Source organism: Manis pentadactyla, chromosome 5 (assembly GCF_030020395.1).
Source record: "Manis pentadactyla isolate mManPen7 chromosome 5, mManPen7.hap1, whole genome shotgun sequence".
Classification (NCBI taxonomy): Eukaryota; Metazoa; Chordata; class Mammalia; order Pholidota; family Manidae; genus Manis; species Manis pentadactyla.
In genome coordinates, this window is record NC_080023.1 from 172,683,779 (window position 1) to 172,702,099 (window position 18,321).

At 41.3% G+C, this 18,321-nt stretch overlaps 1 protein-coding gene across 1 annotated transcript in view; it reads left to right on the forward strand.

The window, feature by feature from the left end:
* Window positions 1–18,321, forward strand: part of RTF2 (replication termination factor 2) — a 39,556-nt gene that overhangs the window by 2,237 nt on the left and 18,998 nt on the right. Inside the window, exons 2-5 of the mRNA XM_036901917.2 lie at window positions 1,443–1,537; window positions 2,213–2,306; window positions 5,864–6,003; window positions 10,649–10,727. Coding sequence (XP_036757812.2) covers window positions 1,443–1,537; window positions 2,213–2,306; window positions 5,864–6,003; window positions 10,649–10,727 — 408 coding nt within the window. The remainder of the gene's footprint in view (window positions 1–1,442; window positions 1,538–2,212; window positions 2,307–5,863; window positions 6,004–10,648; window positions 10,728–18,321) is intronic.

The window sequence follows — 18,321 nt, forward strand, 5'->3', positions numbered from 1 at the left end:
CTCTCTGTGCCTTTACTACAGTGTGAATTTTGATAAAAGCTATTTAAGCTGCCAAAGTGGCTTTGGGATCTGGGGGAAAGATAGAATACCAATTGCAATAGTGTGGGTTTTGTTTTGTTTTGTTTAAAATGATGGAGAGTGGTGATATGAAACGCATGGTCCCCAGAGCCAGCCTACCTGGATTCCTATGTGCTGCTCCATCTACCTGTGTCTTCAACAAGGATTTTTATGAGGGCTGAAAGATTGAGTCACAGAAACTGCATGACACAGTGCCTGTACATGTGAATACTTAAGCAGTTGTCACAGCAAAAATTAAATTTAAGGGAATTTGCTTATTTTTCTTTTCTTTTGTCTTACTATATTCTCCAAAATGGACCATCCTGTTAACATTATTTAGCTGACAGTTTAGGAGGGGGAAGAGTGGGACATAGAATATTGTATAGGTGACTATCATTTCAGGGTGTACAAGGTCCTATATCTGGATTGTCAGTAGATAAGGATTTGACGTGCCCCCTGCTGAACAGATTGCAAAAAATACATTTGTGATTTTTATAGAGAATTATATAGTCTTTGTGATGAACTTCTAAAAAAAATGTCTATCTTCTCAGTTTTTAGTCCTTGGGTTCTGCTAAAACTTTGGAACCTTTCCCATTGTTAGGAGTTAAACTGTACTGCTGTTTTTTTCTGTACAGCTTCCCTAACTTACTATTAAGATGCAGACATTAACATTTACATGTAGCTTGTATAAGCAGTTTAATGACGTGATGTAAACTTGATGTTTTGCACTAGGTGTCATGTTTACAGGGGACTTTATTTAACCTTGTGTTGATTACTCTGGCTTTTTTTTTTTGTATCATCAATCTACAATTACATGAGCAACATTATGGTTACAAGACTCCCCCCATCATCAAGTCCCCACCACAAACCCCATTACAGTCACTGTCCATCAGCGTAGTAAGGTGCTGTAGAATCACTACTTGTCTTCTCTGTGTTGTACAGCCCTCCCCATACCCCCACACACATTATGTCTGCTAATCATGATGCCCCTTTTCCCCCCCTTATCCCTCCCTTCCCACCCATCCTCCCCAGTCCCTTTCCCTTTGGTACTGTTGGTCCATTCTTGGGTTTTGTGATTCTGCTGCTGTTTTGTTCCTTCAGTTTTTCTTTGTTCTTATACTCCACATATGAGTGAGATCATTTGGTACTTGTCTTTCTCTGCCTGGCTTATTTCACTGAGCATAATACCCTCTAGCTCCATCCATGTTGTTGCAAATGACAGGTACTTTGGCTTTTTAAATCCCAGTTTCATGCATCACTATCTTTCTTTTAAAAAACAAAGTCATCACTGTGGTATTACTGAATAAGACTTTACATGTAGAACTGTGGACCATATGTCTTTCAGGGGTGAAACTAATTGAAAGGTTTTTCTTTTATTTTCTTAGGCTGACAAAGATGCTGAATTGGTGGCCCAGTGGAACTATTGTACTCTAAGTCAAGAAATATTAAGGCGACCAATAGTGGCCTGTGAACTTGGCAGGTATGGTTCCTTTACTTAATCAAGATGAGTTTTTGTTAAATGATATTAAGAAGAATTTTAATGTGTAGATGTAGTTCTTAAGTCATAAAATGTGAGTTATCTCAAGGAAATTTAAGAAGCCTTGATCATCGTTCCTTGTCTCTGAATGTACTTACTCCTTTTCCTATTCAGTTTGGTTTATTTAATCCATGGATTGAAAACTCAGAAGCTAATAGGAGCCAAGTCATGAATGTAAATGCATGAAGGAGCCGTGTTGTCCAGAAAGGAAAAGGGGACTGGGGAAGACTGGAGAGGTCATGTCCTGTCTGAAGGAGTGACTGCTACTTGGGTTCAGCCAGTTGCAGTTTAAGGATATGAGCCTAAGATTCCAGAACTTCTGATTTTTTTTTTCAGGGAAATAATGTGTATTTTTATATTAAGATTCCCAATTTTTAAAATCCTTTTTCTGGTCACACTCAGCCCTCCGACTGCCAGATTACAATTGTTGATTTAAACTAGTTTCTTTCTTTGTATGCTCTGGAAATTGTTGAGGAATGATTAAATTTACTTTTTTAGTAATGCATGATATTTCTGTCATTACATATCTATGGCTTTGGACTGTTCTCAGTTTAGTCTTCCTACTTTCTGTGAAGTTGATTGTTGCCAGAATGTTTTGACTAGTCCTTATTGCTGCAGACTTTATAACAAAGATGCTGTCATTGAGTTTCTCCTGGACAAATCTTCCGAAAAGGCTCTTGGGAAGGCAGCATCTCACATTAAAAGCATTAAGGTAAGACGGGTGAGTCTGAAGTGCTCTAAGGGTCTCAGTGGTTAAGGCTTATTTTGTAGAACTGATGTTCAATATAGACTGAACTCAGAAATTTGGAATCCAGTCCAACCCAGCCACCTAACAAAGGTGTGATTTTGGGCAGATCACTTAAAGCTCAAGCCAGAAGTTCCCACACCTGTCTTTCCTGCATTAAAAGTCTGTAATGATTTAATATGGTGAAAGAACTGAAAATTCTTAATGTGCTATATAAATGTTGGGAAGCATTATTTTTGTAGTTGAAACTCGGGTACTTGAATTTTTTATTTGGAAGACACTTTTATAGTAATAGGTGGATCACTGTTAAATCATGGTGGTTATGTCCAGCTGATTAGAAGTTCTGATTGGCAGTTAAAGTTTTTTCATGGAAGTGGAAAAGCAAGGTTTTTTTTTAGGAGAGGAAGTTTTGTTGAGAGGACAAAATCTTTCAAATCTGGTCAGTGGGAGTCAAATCAGAAAAGTAGTGAAGGATACAAGAGCCATCAAGCTTGTCAACCTCGTGTCTCACAGGTGAGACGCCCATTGTGAGGGCCTCCTGAGGCCCTGTGGCTAGTTAGGGAGTCCTTCAACCAGAACCAGAGCCCCTGACTCCCAGGCTAAGGCGCTTTTCTTTCCTTTTTTAGTGTTTATTATTACATTAGGCCTTTTGTTTGAATTTTTGAGGTTTTTACAGGACACAGTGTGTTTTCATTTCCAGCAAATTAGTAATTTTGAAATGTAGCTTATAATAGTTTTTAGAAATGCCCATGCTGATTTTTGTAATCTTTTACCTTGGAAAGAGAATTCATTCCTAAAACACTCATGGTAGCATAATTATCTCAGAAATGTGATTATCATTGGAATTAATTCATACAACTCTATACTTAAACATAATATTCAATGTATGTGGTTAAACTTTCAGTTTTAATACAAAAAAAAATCCAAGAAATCAGAACTGTAAAGACAAAAAGACTCAAATAAAACATGTAAATATACAGGGTTATCATTACTGCAAATTAGTAGCCCACAGATACTCTGAGCAGCGAACTTGATGAGATACATGCCAGCCGTCAACCAGGAAGCTAAGGATACGGATGGTGGCTTTCCTGTCAAGGCACTCAGGTTCTCCCCCAGGTGTTGACATCAATGGTGTGCTTACATATGAAGAAATGCCTCAAAGGCTAACGGGGCTAAGACACTCCTTGTGAAGTTGAATTTTTGAAAACCTGAATGGCTGGGTCTTGGAAAGTGATAGTGTTCTCTGGCTAGTGTTCTGCCCTTGACCCATTAGCCTCATGGATGTACTGTCTGCTCAGCTGTCACTGAACATGCTGCTCAGTACTATGGAATAGCCTCAGGGAAGGAAAATGCTTCTGTGTGCATGAAACTAATATAGAACTTTCTCTTAGCGGAGTAATTTTTCATGTCAGAAGTTACTTTTTCTTAATAGCAAAATATTTGTAAAGTAGAAATGAATATGTGGATGTTTTATTGCCCTTGTCTAGCTTGGATTAACACATAGTCTACAGGCACACACCTGATCATCTACATTTGCTCTCTTACAACACTAAACTATGTTTTCTACCTTTATGTTGTATCTACCTACCACTTCAGCATCTTATTAAAAATAATAAAGAGAGAAATGTGGTATCCACATATAAATCAAGTATAAAAATCAAATGTGTATTCATGTTTGAACTGACTGTTTATAGTTCATAATGCATGAGCAAAACCAAAAGTTTCTGTGATGACTGCCCTTGTACTGTTCACCATGTAACTTATTCACTATGTAAGAATTTGTTCTCCATGTAAGAACTTGTTCGTTATGCTTCAGAAGATTGGAGACTGACGAAAATTAGGCTTGGGGTGGATTAATGATTGTGCATTGAGCATTGACTCCCCTATACAGAATTTTATTGTTGTTAACAACCATTTGATCAATAAATATGAGAGATGCCCTAACAACAACAACCAAGAAAAAGTACACACTTCCAATTGTAAAATAAATAAGTAACCGGGATGTAATGTATAGCATAAGGAATATAGTCAAAATAGTGTAACAACTTGGTATGGTGATAGCTGGTACTTAGAATTATCATGTATATAAATGTTGAATCACTGTGTTGTACACCTGAAACTAATGTAATGTAATACTGTGTGTCAACTACCCTTCAATAAAAAATAATTATCTAAAAAAAAAAAAAAAAAAAAAAACTTTATCAAGGTTCTGCATCAGAAAAAAAAAAAAGTAGAAATGAATATGCTAGTCAGTGGATTTTTATTTTATTTCATTAATTTTTTTATCATTTATTTATTTATTTATTTATTTATTTTGAGAGGGCATCTTTCTCATATTTATTGATCAAATGGTTGTTAACAACAATAAAATTCTGTATAGGGGACTCAATGCACAATCATTAATCCACCCCAACCCTAATTCTCAACAGTCTCCAATCTTCTGAAGCATAACGAACAAGTTCTTTCATGGTGAACAAATTCTTACATAGTGAATAAGTTCTTATATGGTGAACAGTGCAAGGGCAGTCATCACAGAAACTTTCGGTTTTGCTCATGCATTATGAACTATAAACAATCAGGTCAAATATGAATATTCGTTTGATTTTTATACTTGATTTATATGTGAATCCCACATTTCTCCCTTATTATTATTATTATTATTTTTTTAATAAAATGCTGAAGTGGTAGGTAGATGCAAGATAAAGGTAGAAAACATAGTTTAATGCTGTAAAAAGGCAAATGTAGATGATCAGGTGTGTGCCTATAGACTGAGTATTAATCCAAGCTAGACAAGGGCAACAAAACATCCACGGATGCAGATTTCTCTCAAAACGGGGGGGTGGGGTTCTAAGCCTCACCTCCATTGATCCTCAATTTCTCACCTGATGGCCCCCCTGCGACTGTGCCTGCCTTAGGTTGTTCCTCCCTTGACGAATCTTACCCGTCTCTGGCTAACCAGTCATCTTCCGGGGCCATACAGGGAAATGTAAAGTTGGTAAGTGAGAGAGAAGCAATATTGTTTGAAAAGGTTAGCTTTTTAGTTCTTTGCAGATTTATGCCCTGTGGCTTCTATGCCCAGCATTTGTCTTGAGGTATCTTTACCACTTGGAAGAATTATGATACTCGATAAATTCGATACGAGGCACGAATTCTACTTAAGGGTTGTAATTAGGAAGGAAGAAGAAAAGCTATAGAAGTAGCAGATGGAAGAAAACATGGGAAAATTCATTATTTCTTTGACATATCTTCTTGTAGAGTAACTTCAGCACGTATAGGTTTTAAACTACTAATTAAATTGCACACACACTAGTCAGTGAATTTTAAAAATCTTGTTTTCTATCACAATTGATGGCTTAATTCTATATCCGTGTTTAGTTCACAGACAAAGGAAAGCAGCTTGGAAGAGAAGGGTTGTATGGGAAGGGACTTAAATGCCAATTTCTGTGGTGATTTAGTTGGTTATTAAGGCTAAGGATGATTTGTTTTATCAAATGAATTCTTAAAATTTGGATGGCTTTTCACAGAATGTGACAGAACTAAGGCTTTCTGATAATCCTGCCTGGGAAGGGGATAAAGGAAACACAAAAGGAGACAAGCACGATGACCTCCAGCGGGCACGTTTCATCTGCCCAGTCGTGGGCTTGGAGATTAATGGCCGACACAGGTCAGTGATGGGTGTGGGGCAGAAGGTATGACAGCCTGGTTAAATGACACTGGTACTGTTAGGATTTGTGCCGTGGCTTTATCATCACACTTCTTTAAGGAGTCCTCTGGTTCGGATAGTACCATAGAGACAGCAGTGCTCAGCACAAGACCACATTCATTCCCTTCCAGCCATTTGTAATACGCTGTCCAGGTGCACTCTGTTTTCTGTGGCCTTCTGTTTAGAGAGGAGGAGAACCTAAAGTAAAGAGGGATTTGTCTTGACAGTGGGTTTCAGCCTAGGGCAAGTTCACCTGATTTAGTGAGACCAAGAAATGACAATGGAATGCTCTTGAGATAAAAGAGTTTATTACCCAGCTTGTTCTCCCAGAGATAGGTCCAGCGCTAGAATTACACCTGCATCGAACAGTCTGTGGGTCTGTAATCCTCCCTGTCTCTGCCTCCTCTCGGAGCACTGGGCAGAGCTCTTTATATAGTGACTCAGTCAATAATAGCTTATTGCCCACGGGCCTGGAAGCATTAGCCTAGCAGCAGGCCAATTACATCATCAAGTAGTTTAGGGTCACATGAGGATCCTGGCCATAGGAACTTCCATTTTCCCCACAGGATTCTTAAAGTTTCTCATGTGATACTTAAAAAACTTAAGTTGGGTTATTTGATCTTTTCCTATGTGAAAGAAAGCAAAGGACAACTATTTCCCATCAAACAAATCCATTTCCTTACAATTGCTAGAAATTGTGGGAAACATTACAGAATGTGTGGTCCATTCAGTCAGCTAACGGCCCAGCTGATAATGATAACTTGCTTTGAATTTGTAGCTAACAAATCTTCTGGCTAGAGCACCAGAGCTCTTAAGGTTGGGATTTATGTAACAAATGTAAGTGACCTGTATATTTCTCCCTTAAAGAATATACATGTTGAGTGGGTTGGGATGCCTTTTTATAGGCTGTCTCACTAAGCAAAAGCTTTAAACTCTTTCCACTGTCTAGAATCTTCCATCTAATACATCACATGTTGAAAGGTATTAATTTTTTCTATTTTCATTCAGGAAAGTGGGAGGAAAGCATCTTAAGTAAAGGCTTTAATTGAGCTATAAACAACCACACTTAACCTGGAACATTCTGGCATATTTGTATACATTCAACAGATGTGTGTTGTATATGGCAAACTCCTCCAGGGAAGATTAGCCACCAGGCTCTGAAGGGGAATAAACTGGCCTTACGGATTTGGAGAGAAGACTTTAGGCCTGAGGAACTTGTACTTTTACAGATTGTATTCTTTTTTAGATAGTCAGAATTTAAATCATTTAGGCCTCTCTATAAAGTTCTATTTCGTGGTAACTATGTGAGGTGGTGGATATGTTAACTTGCTTGATTGTGACAGTCATTTCACAATGTGTATATATGAAATCATCAAGTTGTACACCTTAAGTTTATACAAGTCATATGTCATTTATACCTACATAAGCCCAGAAAAAAGAATAAATAAAATGAAAAGTTACGTTCACCATTTAAGTCAAGCAGGAAATATCCTGGGGACTAGACTCGTGCACCTAACCTTGTTCCACTTCTGTGTGTGTGTGTGTGTACACACATTATTTTGAGGTGGAAGTCATAACATAAAGTTAACTGTTTTAGAGGGAGTGTTTCAGTGACCTCGAGTACATTCGCGGTATGTGCCATCCCACCTCCATCTAGTTCCAAACATTTTCTTCACCCTAAAGGAAAGCTCCCAGCCATTAAAGCAGTCACTCCCCGTCCTTCCCTCCCCAGCCCTCCTGTGCTTTCTCTCTCAATGGAGTTACTTACTCTGGATATTTCATATGAGTAGAATCACATCATATGTGACCTTTTTTTTTTTTTTTTTTTTTTTTTTAATAATTATTTTTTATTGAAGGGTAGTTGACACACAGTATTACATTACATGAGTTTCAAGTGTACAACACAGTGGTAGAACATTTATATACATAATTCTAGGTTCCAGCTATCACCCTACCAAGCTGTTACAATATCTTGACTATATTCCTTATGCTATACATTACATCCTGGTTACTAATTTATTTTACCATTGGAAGTCTGTCCTTTTTTTTTTTTTGTGAGGGCATCTCTCATATTTATTGATCAAATGGTTGTTAACGACAATAAAATTCTGTATAGGGGAGTCAATGCTCAATGCACAATCATTATTCCACCCCAAGCCTAATTTTTGTCAGTCTCCAATCTTCTGAGGCATAACAAACAAGTTTTTACATGGAGAACAAATTCTTACATAATGAATAAGTTACATAGTGAACAGTACAAGGGCAGTCATCACAGAAACTTTCGGTTTTGCTCATGCATTATGAACTATAAACAGTCAGTTCAAATATGAATACTCATTTGGTTTTTATACTTGATTTATATGTGGATACCACATTTCTCTCTTTATTATTATTATTTTTAATAAAATGCTGAAGTGGTAGGTAGATACAAGATAAAGGTAGAAAACATAGTTTAGTGTTGTAAGAGAGCACATGTAGATGATCAGGTGTGTGCCTGTAGACTATGTGTTAATCCAAGCTAGACCAGGGCAATAAAACATCCACGTATGCAGAAGATTTCTCTCAGAACGGGGGGGTGAGGTTCTAAGCCTCACCTCTGTTGATCCCCAATTTCTCACCTGATGGCCCCCCTGCGACTGTGCCTGTCTTAGGTTGTTCCTCCCTTGAGGAATCTTACCCGTCTCTGGCTAACCAGTCATCTTCCGGGGCCATACAGGGAAATGTGAAGTTGGTAAGTGAGAGAGAAGCCTTATTGTTTGAAAAAGTTAGCTTTTTACTTCTTTGCATATTTATGCCCTGTGGCTTCTATGCCCAGCATTTGTCTTGAGGTATCTTTACCACTTGGAAGAATTATGATACTCGGTAAATTTGATATGAGGCACGAATTCTATTTAAGGGTTGTAATTAGGAAGGAAGAAGAAAAGCTATAGAAGTAGCAGGCGGAAGAAAACATGGGAAGATTGATTATTTCTTTGATATATCTTCTTGTAGAGTAACTTCAGCATGTATAGGTTTTAAGCTACTACTTAAATTGCACACACACATTAACATAATAGGAGTATAGTTACATAACCAAGGCATATCTGTAATTACCAGCCATCTGCAGTGAAACCAAGAAAACCAGTTAGGCACCTTAGGCATTTGTGAAAACTTATCTATGATATGGTCATATGTGACCTTTTGTGTCTGGCTTCCCACTTCTTTTTAAGAAAACCGTGGTTCACCCCAGAAGAAGAACTTAGCAGAAACAGGCTCAGCTGCGGGGTCTCGCGCTGGTTGCCTGCAGCTGCTGTCCCCATTGTGGCTTCCCGAGCTTTCTCCCTGCTGGTGCCCTTTGACCTTGGCTGTTTTTTCTCTTCCCACACAATTGAGCTTTGCCCTCCTGCTGTTAATAGGGCCTCCCCACTGGAAAACTGATTTGGGGGTTAGTTTGTAAATATAGTAAAGTTTGTATAATAAAGAATTAAGTAAAAATAGAAATAAAGAAAAAAAATTACTAGTGTAACCAAAACATTAAGTCTTTGTTTAAAGAAAAACAATTTTCTAAAATTACTAATAATTAGTAAGGGTCCATAAAATAGGTTTGGTTGTTTTTTTTTTTGTCCTAAACAACATTGAATGAATTTAATACAATGTTGTGAACTTGGTTTTTGCCAGGGCATGCTAGGGCATGCTTCCGTAGATTTCCCTAGAAATATAAACAAACGTGTATTCTTCCCACGGTTGTGGAATGATTATTATATTTTGTAACATGAATTTTTTCCTACTTCTCTAATTTGAACATGCTTTCATGGCCATGTGTATCTTACTCTTTCTAACGGCTGTATGAGTGCCCATGATTTCCTTAACCATTCTTCTGTTGATGCTCACTTAGGTGGTTTCCTTTTCTGTCTTGATACAAGCGATACTGTACTACACAACTTCATAAATATTTGTGCAGGTGCACACTTGTGAGCATGTTTCTGTAGGAGAAATTCTGAAAAGTGATGCTTCACCTAATACTGTCATACTGTCCTGAAATGTGCTGTGTTGTATCCATCCACCGGCAGATGTGCCTGTTTCCTCAGTTTCCAACTGGATACCTTCAGTCTCTTTCATTATTGCCTGAGAAGTGAAACATGTTATTGGTTTGAAATGCATTTCTTTAATAGTTGAGGTTAAACATCTTTTATATGCTTCGGCCATTTTTGTTTCCTTTGTTAACAGCACATTAATGCCCTTAGGCCTATTTTTCTATTGTATAGTCTTACTACTCTGAATCTCATACATATTTAAAATATCCTCTCCCTGTGTTACTATTCTATCTTCTGATTTTTTATGTTTGTGGGGTTTTTTGATGTATTTATCTTTATAGGAGAGACTTTTTTTCCCAGAGGATTATTGCAAGGTGGCAGGAATGGGATTTTGGCCTGTGTTTACAGTTTTAATTTCGAGATATATATATTTTAGACAGACTAATTTTTTTTCTTAATAGGATGAAGTGTAACCATTTTTCTCTTTATAGTTCTTGGCGTTTGTGTAAACTAAGCAAACGCTGACTGATCATGCAGGTGGTAACTCTTTCATTCTCACTTAAGTCATGCTCCACATTGGATTCCTCCCCCAGGTTTTGCTTCCTGAGGTGCTGCGGTTGCGTGTTTTCTGAACGAGCCTTGAAGGAGATAAAAGCAGAAGTTTGTCACACAGTGAGTTGTTGACCCTCGTTCCTTCTCAGGAGCTGAGGAAATCAGGTGGTTTGGGGTCCCTTCCTCCACGTGGCATTTCAGTATCCTTCCGTTCCTCTGAAACATGCATCTGATTAGTGCTTCTCTGCCTCGAACCCTCCGTGGCTGGTCGTTGCTGGAAGCATAAGACTCCAGCCGCCTCTTGTGACATGTCCCTCCCTGCTTGGCCAGCTCAAACCAAGTTCAGGCTGTTGCATCAATGAGCCACTCTCTCCTCTGTCGTTGTTCTCTGGACTCTGACCTGACCGGCTAGAGGGGTCCTGTTCCCCATGAGACTTACTTCCAGAGCAATTGCTTCCTCTGTGAATCCTTGCTGCCAGACCTCCTTCCCCACTCCCTGGGCACCTTGACCCACTGGCCTCATCAGGATGGAATGGGTAGTTAGGGGATGAACTGGGAAGGCTTTTTTTTTTTAATGAGACTATATTTTTTAGAGCAGTTTTAGGTTCACAGCAAATTTAGGAGGAAAGTGAGGGAATACAGGAAATTAAGGGATATCCCGTAATCCCTCTGCCCCGACACATGCACAGCCTCGCCGCCATTCCCTTAACACCCCCACCAGAGTGAGGCATTGGTTATAATGATGAACGTACATTCACACACCTTAATCACCCACAACCAGAGTATACATTAGAATTCCCTGTGGGTGTTGTACATGGCTGTGGGTCTGGACAAATGTGTAATGACGTGTGTGAGCGCCAGGGTATCTTGCAGAGTGTTTCCACTGCCCTAAAAATCCTCTGTGCTCCACCTGTGAGTGTTTGAGGTTGGGGAGTCCATCTCTTCACCTCCAGGGCTTACTCTCTGCAGGGCACGTTGCACGTCCTCAGTAGACACTCACATGAGTGAGCAAATAGTTGATGTACGAGCTCGTCTGCTCAGCTCACATGAAGGAAAATCTGGTGACTTTGCTTCTGTAGTGTTGCTGCTGCAGCCCAAAAGAGTCATGCCTTTGGTGTTCTGCTAGCCCCTGGAAAGCCTGGCATTTAGTTTAGTGTCATGGATGTCAAAAGCTCCTGATGTATTTTCCCCTATATTAACTCTGCTTGGATTTAATTGATACAGTCCCTGGCTTCCTGGAACCCACTTTGCCATTGGAGAGAGAGACAGTCACATAACTGAGCAAGGCAGTGTTGGCTATGACAAATGCTAGGAAGGGGACAGAGCGTGATGTACCAGAGCGAGAGGGGCCGCCTGAGTGGTGGTCGCCAGAGCACCTCGGAGGTTTGAGCTGAGATCTGAAGGGCGCGAAGGAGCCAGTGAGCCAAGTCTGAGCAGAAACTCGGAAGTGACAGAGGACTTCGCTATTCAGGGAACACAGTTTGGTGGGGGTGGGGACGGGAGTGAAGTCGGTGAGCTTGAAGGACCGTGCGGGGTAAGGCGGGGGCCACGCTTGGGCTTGCGGATTTTATTCTAAGGGCAGAGGGAAGCCACAGGGCAGCTTTGAGCCAGAGCAGATGTACTTTAGTTTCAGAATGATCCTCGGTAAAGGAAGTCAGGCATGGAGGAGCCCACGGGACATGCCGGCTGAGCCCAGAAAGAGGTCAGCGAGGGTATGGGGTTGTTTCCACTTTGGGGAGATTATATGAAGCTATCGTACAATTTGGAATCTATCTCGCAAGCTTTTACAAAAGAAAAGAAATTCAAACAATGTATTCAGGAGTTGATTTATGTCATTTATTCACCAATATTTATTACATCTCCCAAGTTAGGATGTTCTAGATGTTCCAAAGGGAAATAGGATGTAGGTGACATGGTCCCTGCGTTCTGGAGACCAATCCTGCGGGAATCATAAGTTACAGGAAACAGTCATACTCTGCTTTGTCTTTTGAGGCTACGTTCCAAGCCTAAAGGATGTTGCTGGAGTTCAAGGACCACAGCACATTGGGTTTTTTCCTTTCTTTTTTTTATTTTGGTAACAACTTTATTTGTAATAGCTTAGAACTAGAAACAGTTTAAATACCTCTCTTGCCAGTGGTTTTCAGCCCCAGGCAAGTTCACTATGGATTCAGTGTAACTAAATAAATGACAGTAGGATGTTCTTGGAGTGAAAACGTTTATTACCCGGCTTGTTCTCCCCCGGTAGGTCGAGTACTAATGTCTCTGCCTCCGCCCAGAGCACTGGGCCAAGCTCTCTATATAGCACAATAATAGCTTATTGTCTATGGGTATAAAAGCAGTAGCCTAGCAACAGGCCAGTTAAATCAAGTGGTTTAAGTTCAGTGAGGATCCTGGCCATAGGAACCCCAACTTCCCCACTATGCCCATCAGCAGGTAAGTGGATAAACAAATCGTGGTAGTGTTGTGGGGCAGACCAATCTGATGAGACCTCCCTGCACCCTACGTGAGACCTAAACCTGGGAAAGGGTTCTTTACTCTGACTGAGAAAGAATTCATAGGCAGATCAGGAAGTACAAGCAAAAAGTAGTTTGGTAAGACAAAAGTATACACTCGAGGAGGGAGTGTGGGCATGCTGCAGAGATGAGCAGCCCAGAGCACTTCCTTCTGGCCGTGCTGGTGAGAGATGGCTGGACGACAGCGTGTTCTCATGAGTCCGACTTTCCCAGAGATGGGACACAACTGCTGGTGGTAGGAGAGGGGCAGCAGGCTGGTCCACTCAGCTCCTGAGAAAAAGACCTTGATGCCCAAAGCTCTGGTAGACAGGGTCTAGCGAGATTGACTTTGTGTCCTCTGCATTTTCATGCTTTATATTTACGGCAAGGGGTACTGTTTTTTGTTTTTGTTTTTGTTTTTATTAAGGTATCATTGATACACACTTTTGTGAAGGTTTCACATGAAGAACAAAGTAGTTACTACATTCACCCATATTATCAAGTCCCCCCATGCCCCATTGAAGTCACTGCTCATCAGTGTAGTGAGATGCTGTAGAGTCACTATTTGTCTTCTCTGTGCTACACTGTCTTCCCCCAGACACCCCACACCATGTGTACCAATCATAATAGCAAGGGGTACTATTTTTATATTTATGGTATAAGGTTAACTTTTAAAGTAAGTTTAAGTAGAAACTGGGTAAATATTTAAAGAAAAATAATAAGATGCTGACAGTATATTTGTCAGGGAAATGCCTGAAGTTTGCAAGACGTCATCATAAGTGTTGAAGGGGACAGCGTTGGGGAGGGAAAAGGGGGTGGAAGACATGGAGGGTGTTGAGAAGAGGAGGAGGAGGAAGGGGCCTAGGCAGCCTGTGGAGATGGGGCAGAGGTATGAGGCAGGGTACGGGAGCCGGGAGAGTCGCCAGGGCCAGCAGTCAGGCTGGATGGCCGCAGCTTGGAGTGCCAGGTGGAGGAGCAGGTCTGGGGGGAATGCAGCAGAGGCGTCCATGCCTTTGCAGCAGCAAAGTGCTTTGGGAGCCTAAGTGTGTAAAGCTGTGCAGGCTGGACAAAGAAGGAGGAGGGAGACTTTGACAGTAGGTGTGAGAAAGGAGCTTGGTGAGAGGCACTGTGACGGAGAGGGAACCCAGTGGATGGGGCCCCTTTGAGCAAGAAAGGAACTTTGCGTATGCTGTCTGTTCAAATGTGTGTGTGTTTTAACACATAGCCAGTGAGATGTTGTTTCTGTGTTAGATGCATTCACAAGTGCGCTTAGGAAGTCTGCTTGAAAGTATATAAATACGGGAAGTGGGAAACAAAGCTGAAATTTATTACAGAAACCAGATGTCCTAAATCATGGTTACCAAACCCGGCTGCACTTTAAAATCCCCCCAGTAGTTTGGTAAGTTCCCATTCCCTGTCACTGGCGCACCCAGTAAATCTGCAGACTTGGTGTGGAGCCCCACAGATTTCTGCTTTTAAGAGTTCCCAGAATGATCCCAGTGGGCAACCAGGTTTGGGGGACTCACTGATCTAAAGCAGTCAGACTTCTTTCTTCTGCCCACAGTAGTAACCATCTCTCAGACTGGTGTGCGATGGGCCTCAAACATCCATCTTAGTGACACACTGACAACTGCAGCAGAAGAGGACCATCTGCGCAGGGCTTCCCAGTGAAGTTGTTTTACTCCCGGTAGTGCAGCATTGCAAGGGACTCTGAAGTCACTTTGTTGGTGCTTGGGAAAATTCACTGGAGGCCAGTAGACTTGAAAGTCTGCACCTTGAGCACTTCCAGGGAAGGGAAGGAAGCAGAAGGAAGGGGAACTGACGGCGTCAGCATTGCACAAGGGGAAGCAGAGGCCAGGTGAGGGCCAGAGGGCTACTGCCTCCTGTCTCCTGGGGCCTCGCTTCCAGTCACAGGACATGGGCTGTGACTCAGGAATACCTCAGAGAGAAAACTTTCTAAAAAATAAAGCTGTTGCTAGAAGAGCAAGTAGCACTTTTCACTTACATAACCTATATGAAAATTGCCTTTGCATGGCTGGACTGAATACTGTACGTATTGATTTGCTAGGGTTGCCATCACAAGGCACCACAACTGACTTAACGGGAAGTGCTCTCACAGATGCGGAGGCCGGGAGGCTACAGTCCCTGTGTCGGTCAGGCGGGCTCCCCCTGAGGCCGTGAGGGCGGGTCTGTCCCAGGCCTCTCCCCTTGCCTTGCAGGTGGCTGGGTTCCCGCTGTGGAGTCGTCTCTGTGTCCAAATTTCCCCTTTCTTTAAGGACACTAGTCATATTGGATCAGGGCCCACCCTAAGACTGCATCTTAATTAATTACATCTGCAGCGACCCAATTTCCAAAAGGCCACATTCTGACATACTGGGGTTAGGACTTCACCATTTTGGTAGGAGGAGGGACACAATTCAACTAGTAAGACTGTACAGTTCAGAACATCATAGAGCACAGGACCGTCAGTGGTACAGTTGAGTGGGAGTTGTTCATTCATTCATGCCCGCAACCAATATTGAGTTCATTTATTCCTTCCTGCAACTGGTGTGTATCAGTTTGGCTCACATACCAGTGCTGGCTTGGGAATATCGCTTCACCTCTCTGGGCTTTAGATTCTAATATGTAAGATGAAGGAACTGTAGTAAATTCTCAGACACTTCCCTTTTAGACCCAAATTCCAAACAATAACATTTTTAAATGAAGAAATAAATGGTAAATTTGTGTTCTATTATCAGGAAATGAGACTAATACTTCCAAATGAAAGTCTCCACAAACGGTAGTTAACAGTAAGTATATCAATCAGGGTTGGCTAACTACTGTTAACAAACAGTCCACAAATAACAGTGGCTAATACAGTGGAAGGTCCTAGTTGGGCCACTTTCCAGGGGAGAGTTAAAGGCTCAGGCTCCTGCTGTCTTGTAGCTCTGACGGCCTTTGGTCTTTGGAGTATCCTCCATTCCGTGGACTGGTGGGGACAGAGAAAGGAGCATCTAGTGAAGGTCTTCATAGGCCAGGCCTGGATGTGATGGTCATTGCTTCTGCTTACATTCCATTGGCTAGAACTCAGTCGGTGTTCACGCCCAACTCCAAGGGAGCCTGGGAAGTGTAGTCTAGCTGGATGCCCAGAGAGCGGTGAGGAACACCAGCCATTTCTGCCAACCCTGCCAAAAGGAAGAAGGTGGTGCAATCCAGGAGCTATAGCACGTTGAGAAAGTGTGAATGGAGCGAGGGAAAACCACAGTGTCAAAGTCCAAAACAAATATTTTCATTTTTAAGGTAATGTCTGAAATTTAAAGAAACCGGTATCATAAGAATGATGTCAAGAATCTCAGTGATATTTAGGGAGATTTTTCTGGACTTTTCTCTCTGTTGTTCCAGCTCCTTTTGTCTTTTCAATTCACTAGAAGAGACTCGGGTTTGAAATAGCTCTGGTTCTGCGTTCTAAAACGCAAGTGGTGTGCACACTTGACTTCAGTAAACAGGGTCCGAAGAGAGGCAGTTGCTAGGTTTTTTTGTTTTCACTATAAACAAATCACTAGCCAAAAAATTAACTGTATTCCCCACTGTGTTTTTCCCTCCTTGTAATAAGAAGAAACACATTGGAGTAATTGCAGGTTGCAAAATAAATTATGTGCTTGTTACTGCAAGCATGATCCATTGTTCTACAGTATTGGCCTCACCTGGGAGGTTTGTTTTTGTTTTCTCTTTTTAATAAATGCAGACTTCCAGGCCCCTCCCAAGGTTGCAGAGTCAGAATCTGCATTTAATAAGGTCCTCAGGTAATTTGTATGCATGTAAAGTTTGGAAACTGCTCATCTAGATATCAGAGGTGTGATCAGTAGCATTTGACTTGCTAGCTTTCTGGCTTCGCTTACTTATTAGACTTTGTGATGTGGTAAGTGAGTGGGTTGTGTGGATGTTTTAAAGTCAGAAAAAAATTTACACTCATACTCGTTTTTTGTTGAGTTATTTTCATGAAGAGGGTGGAGTGGAAATGAGTGAAAATGAGTTAGGAAAGGGGTTATCTTCAAAAGGGGTATGAGAATTCTGGTTCTCAGGCTCTAGGTTCCTTCAAGTTATTTTAGCTTTCTTCCATCTTTATGGTCTGTGAATATTAAGCCTCAGGGAATCACATAATATACAGCACAAGGCATAAACTTTTACATGTAAGAAAAATATAATAGGAAAATTGAACAGTAGATGCTACATGTTAGCAAGAAGGTTCTAGTACCAAGAGAAATTATCTCAAGAGCCCTGTTAATAGGTTGTCTTTAAGATACAGTCCACAGCACTGTATTTCAGGCATTATTCACATTAATTTTGTTCTTTTACCTTGTAAATCAACAGTGAGAGCCTGGCTCGAGGCAGAGCAGGCAGCTGAGCGGGCGGAGGCTGGTGCTGCTGCTTGGCTTCCCTGCTCTGGCTTGGTCCTGGGGGCCGCCTGCGCTCAGCCTCCCCTCCACTGCTTCCCTGACCCCCTTTGTACTTCCCTGAACGTCATGCTGCCTTGTGCCACCATGCCTTTAGGTTACTTTTACTAGTTTTACTTACGTTGCTGTTACTGAAGTGATTTGAGGCAGTTTCTTCCATTGAGATGTTTGAGCCCTTTGAGGGCAGATGTGTGGTTGAATTCATACATCTTTGTAAGAAGTAAGCTGATGGACTGCCTGCCTGGCTCCAAATCCCAGTTCCAGCTGCTTAGCTGTGTTGTCCTGGGAAAGTCTCATGTCGCCCAGTGCCTCAGATTCCTCATCTGTGAAAAGTGTCAGACGTTATTCTAAGGGCTTCATACTCACAGCAAATCTGTTAGGTAACCACTCTTACTAGGCCCTTTTTCACAGTAATAGGGCTGTACTGTGAATTGCCATGGAAATGGAGTGAGGCCAGGCTTATGTTTCAAGCTACTTGAAAAGTATTTTTTTTAATGGAGTTACTTGTTACGGAGTTGTTCTAAAATGCAGGGGATATGATTGTGGTGAATTGGAGCTTTCTGAATAACCGGTCAGAGTGCAGCCAGTCAGCAGCATCTGTGAGCTGTGAGCCCTGGGCTTGCCTATAAAACATGTTAACATGTGGTGCTGTGCCGTCAAGGGATTCTGGCAGTCTCCTCTTTGACAGTCTTAACATTTTCCATGTGTGCTTCCCTTGAAGTTAAATATCTGTGGGGAAGAAATGTTTGTTTAAACAAAGATTGTAATATTCTGTGGTTAGCTCAAGTT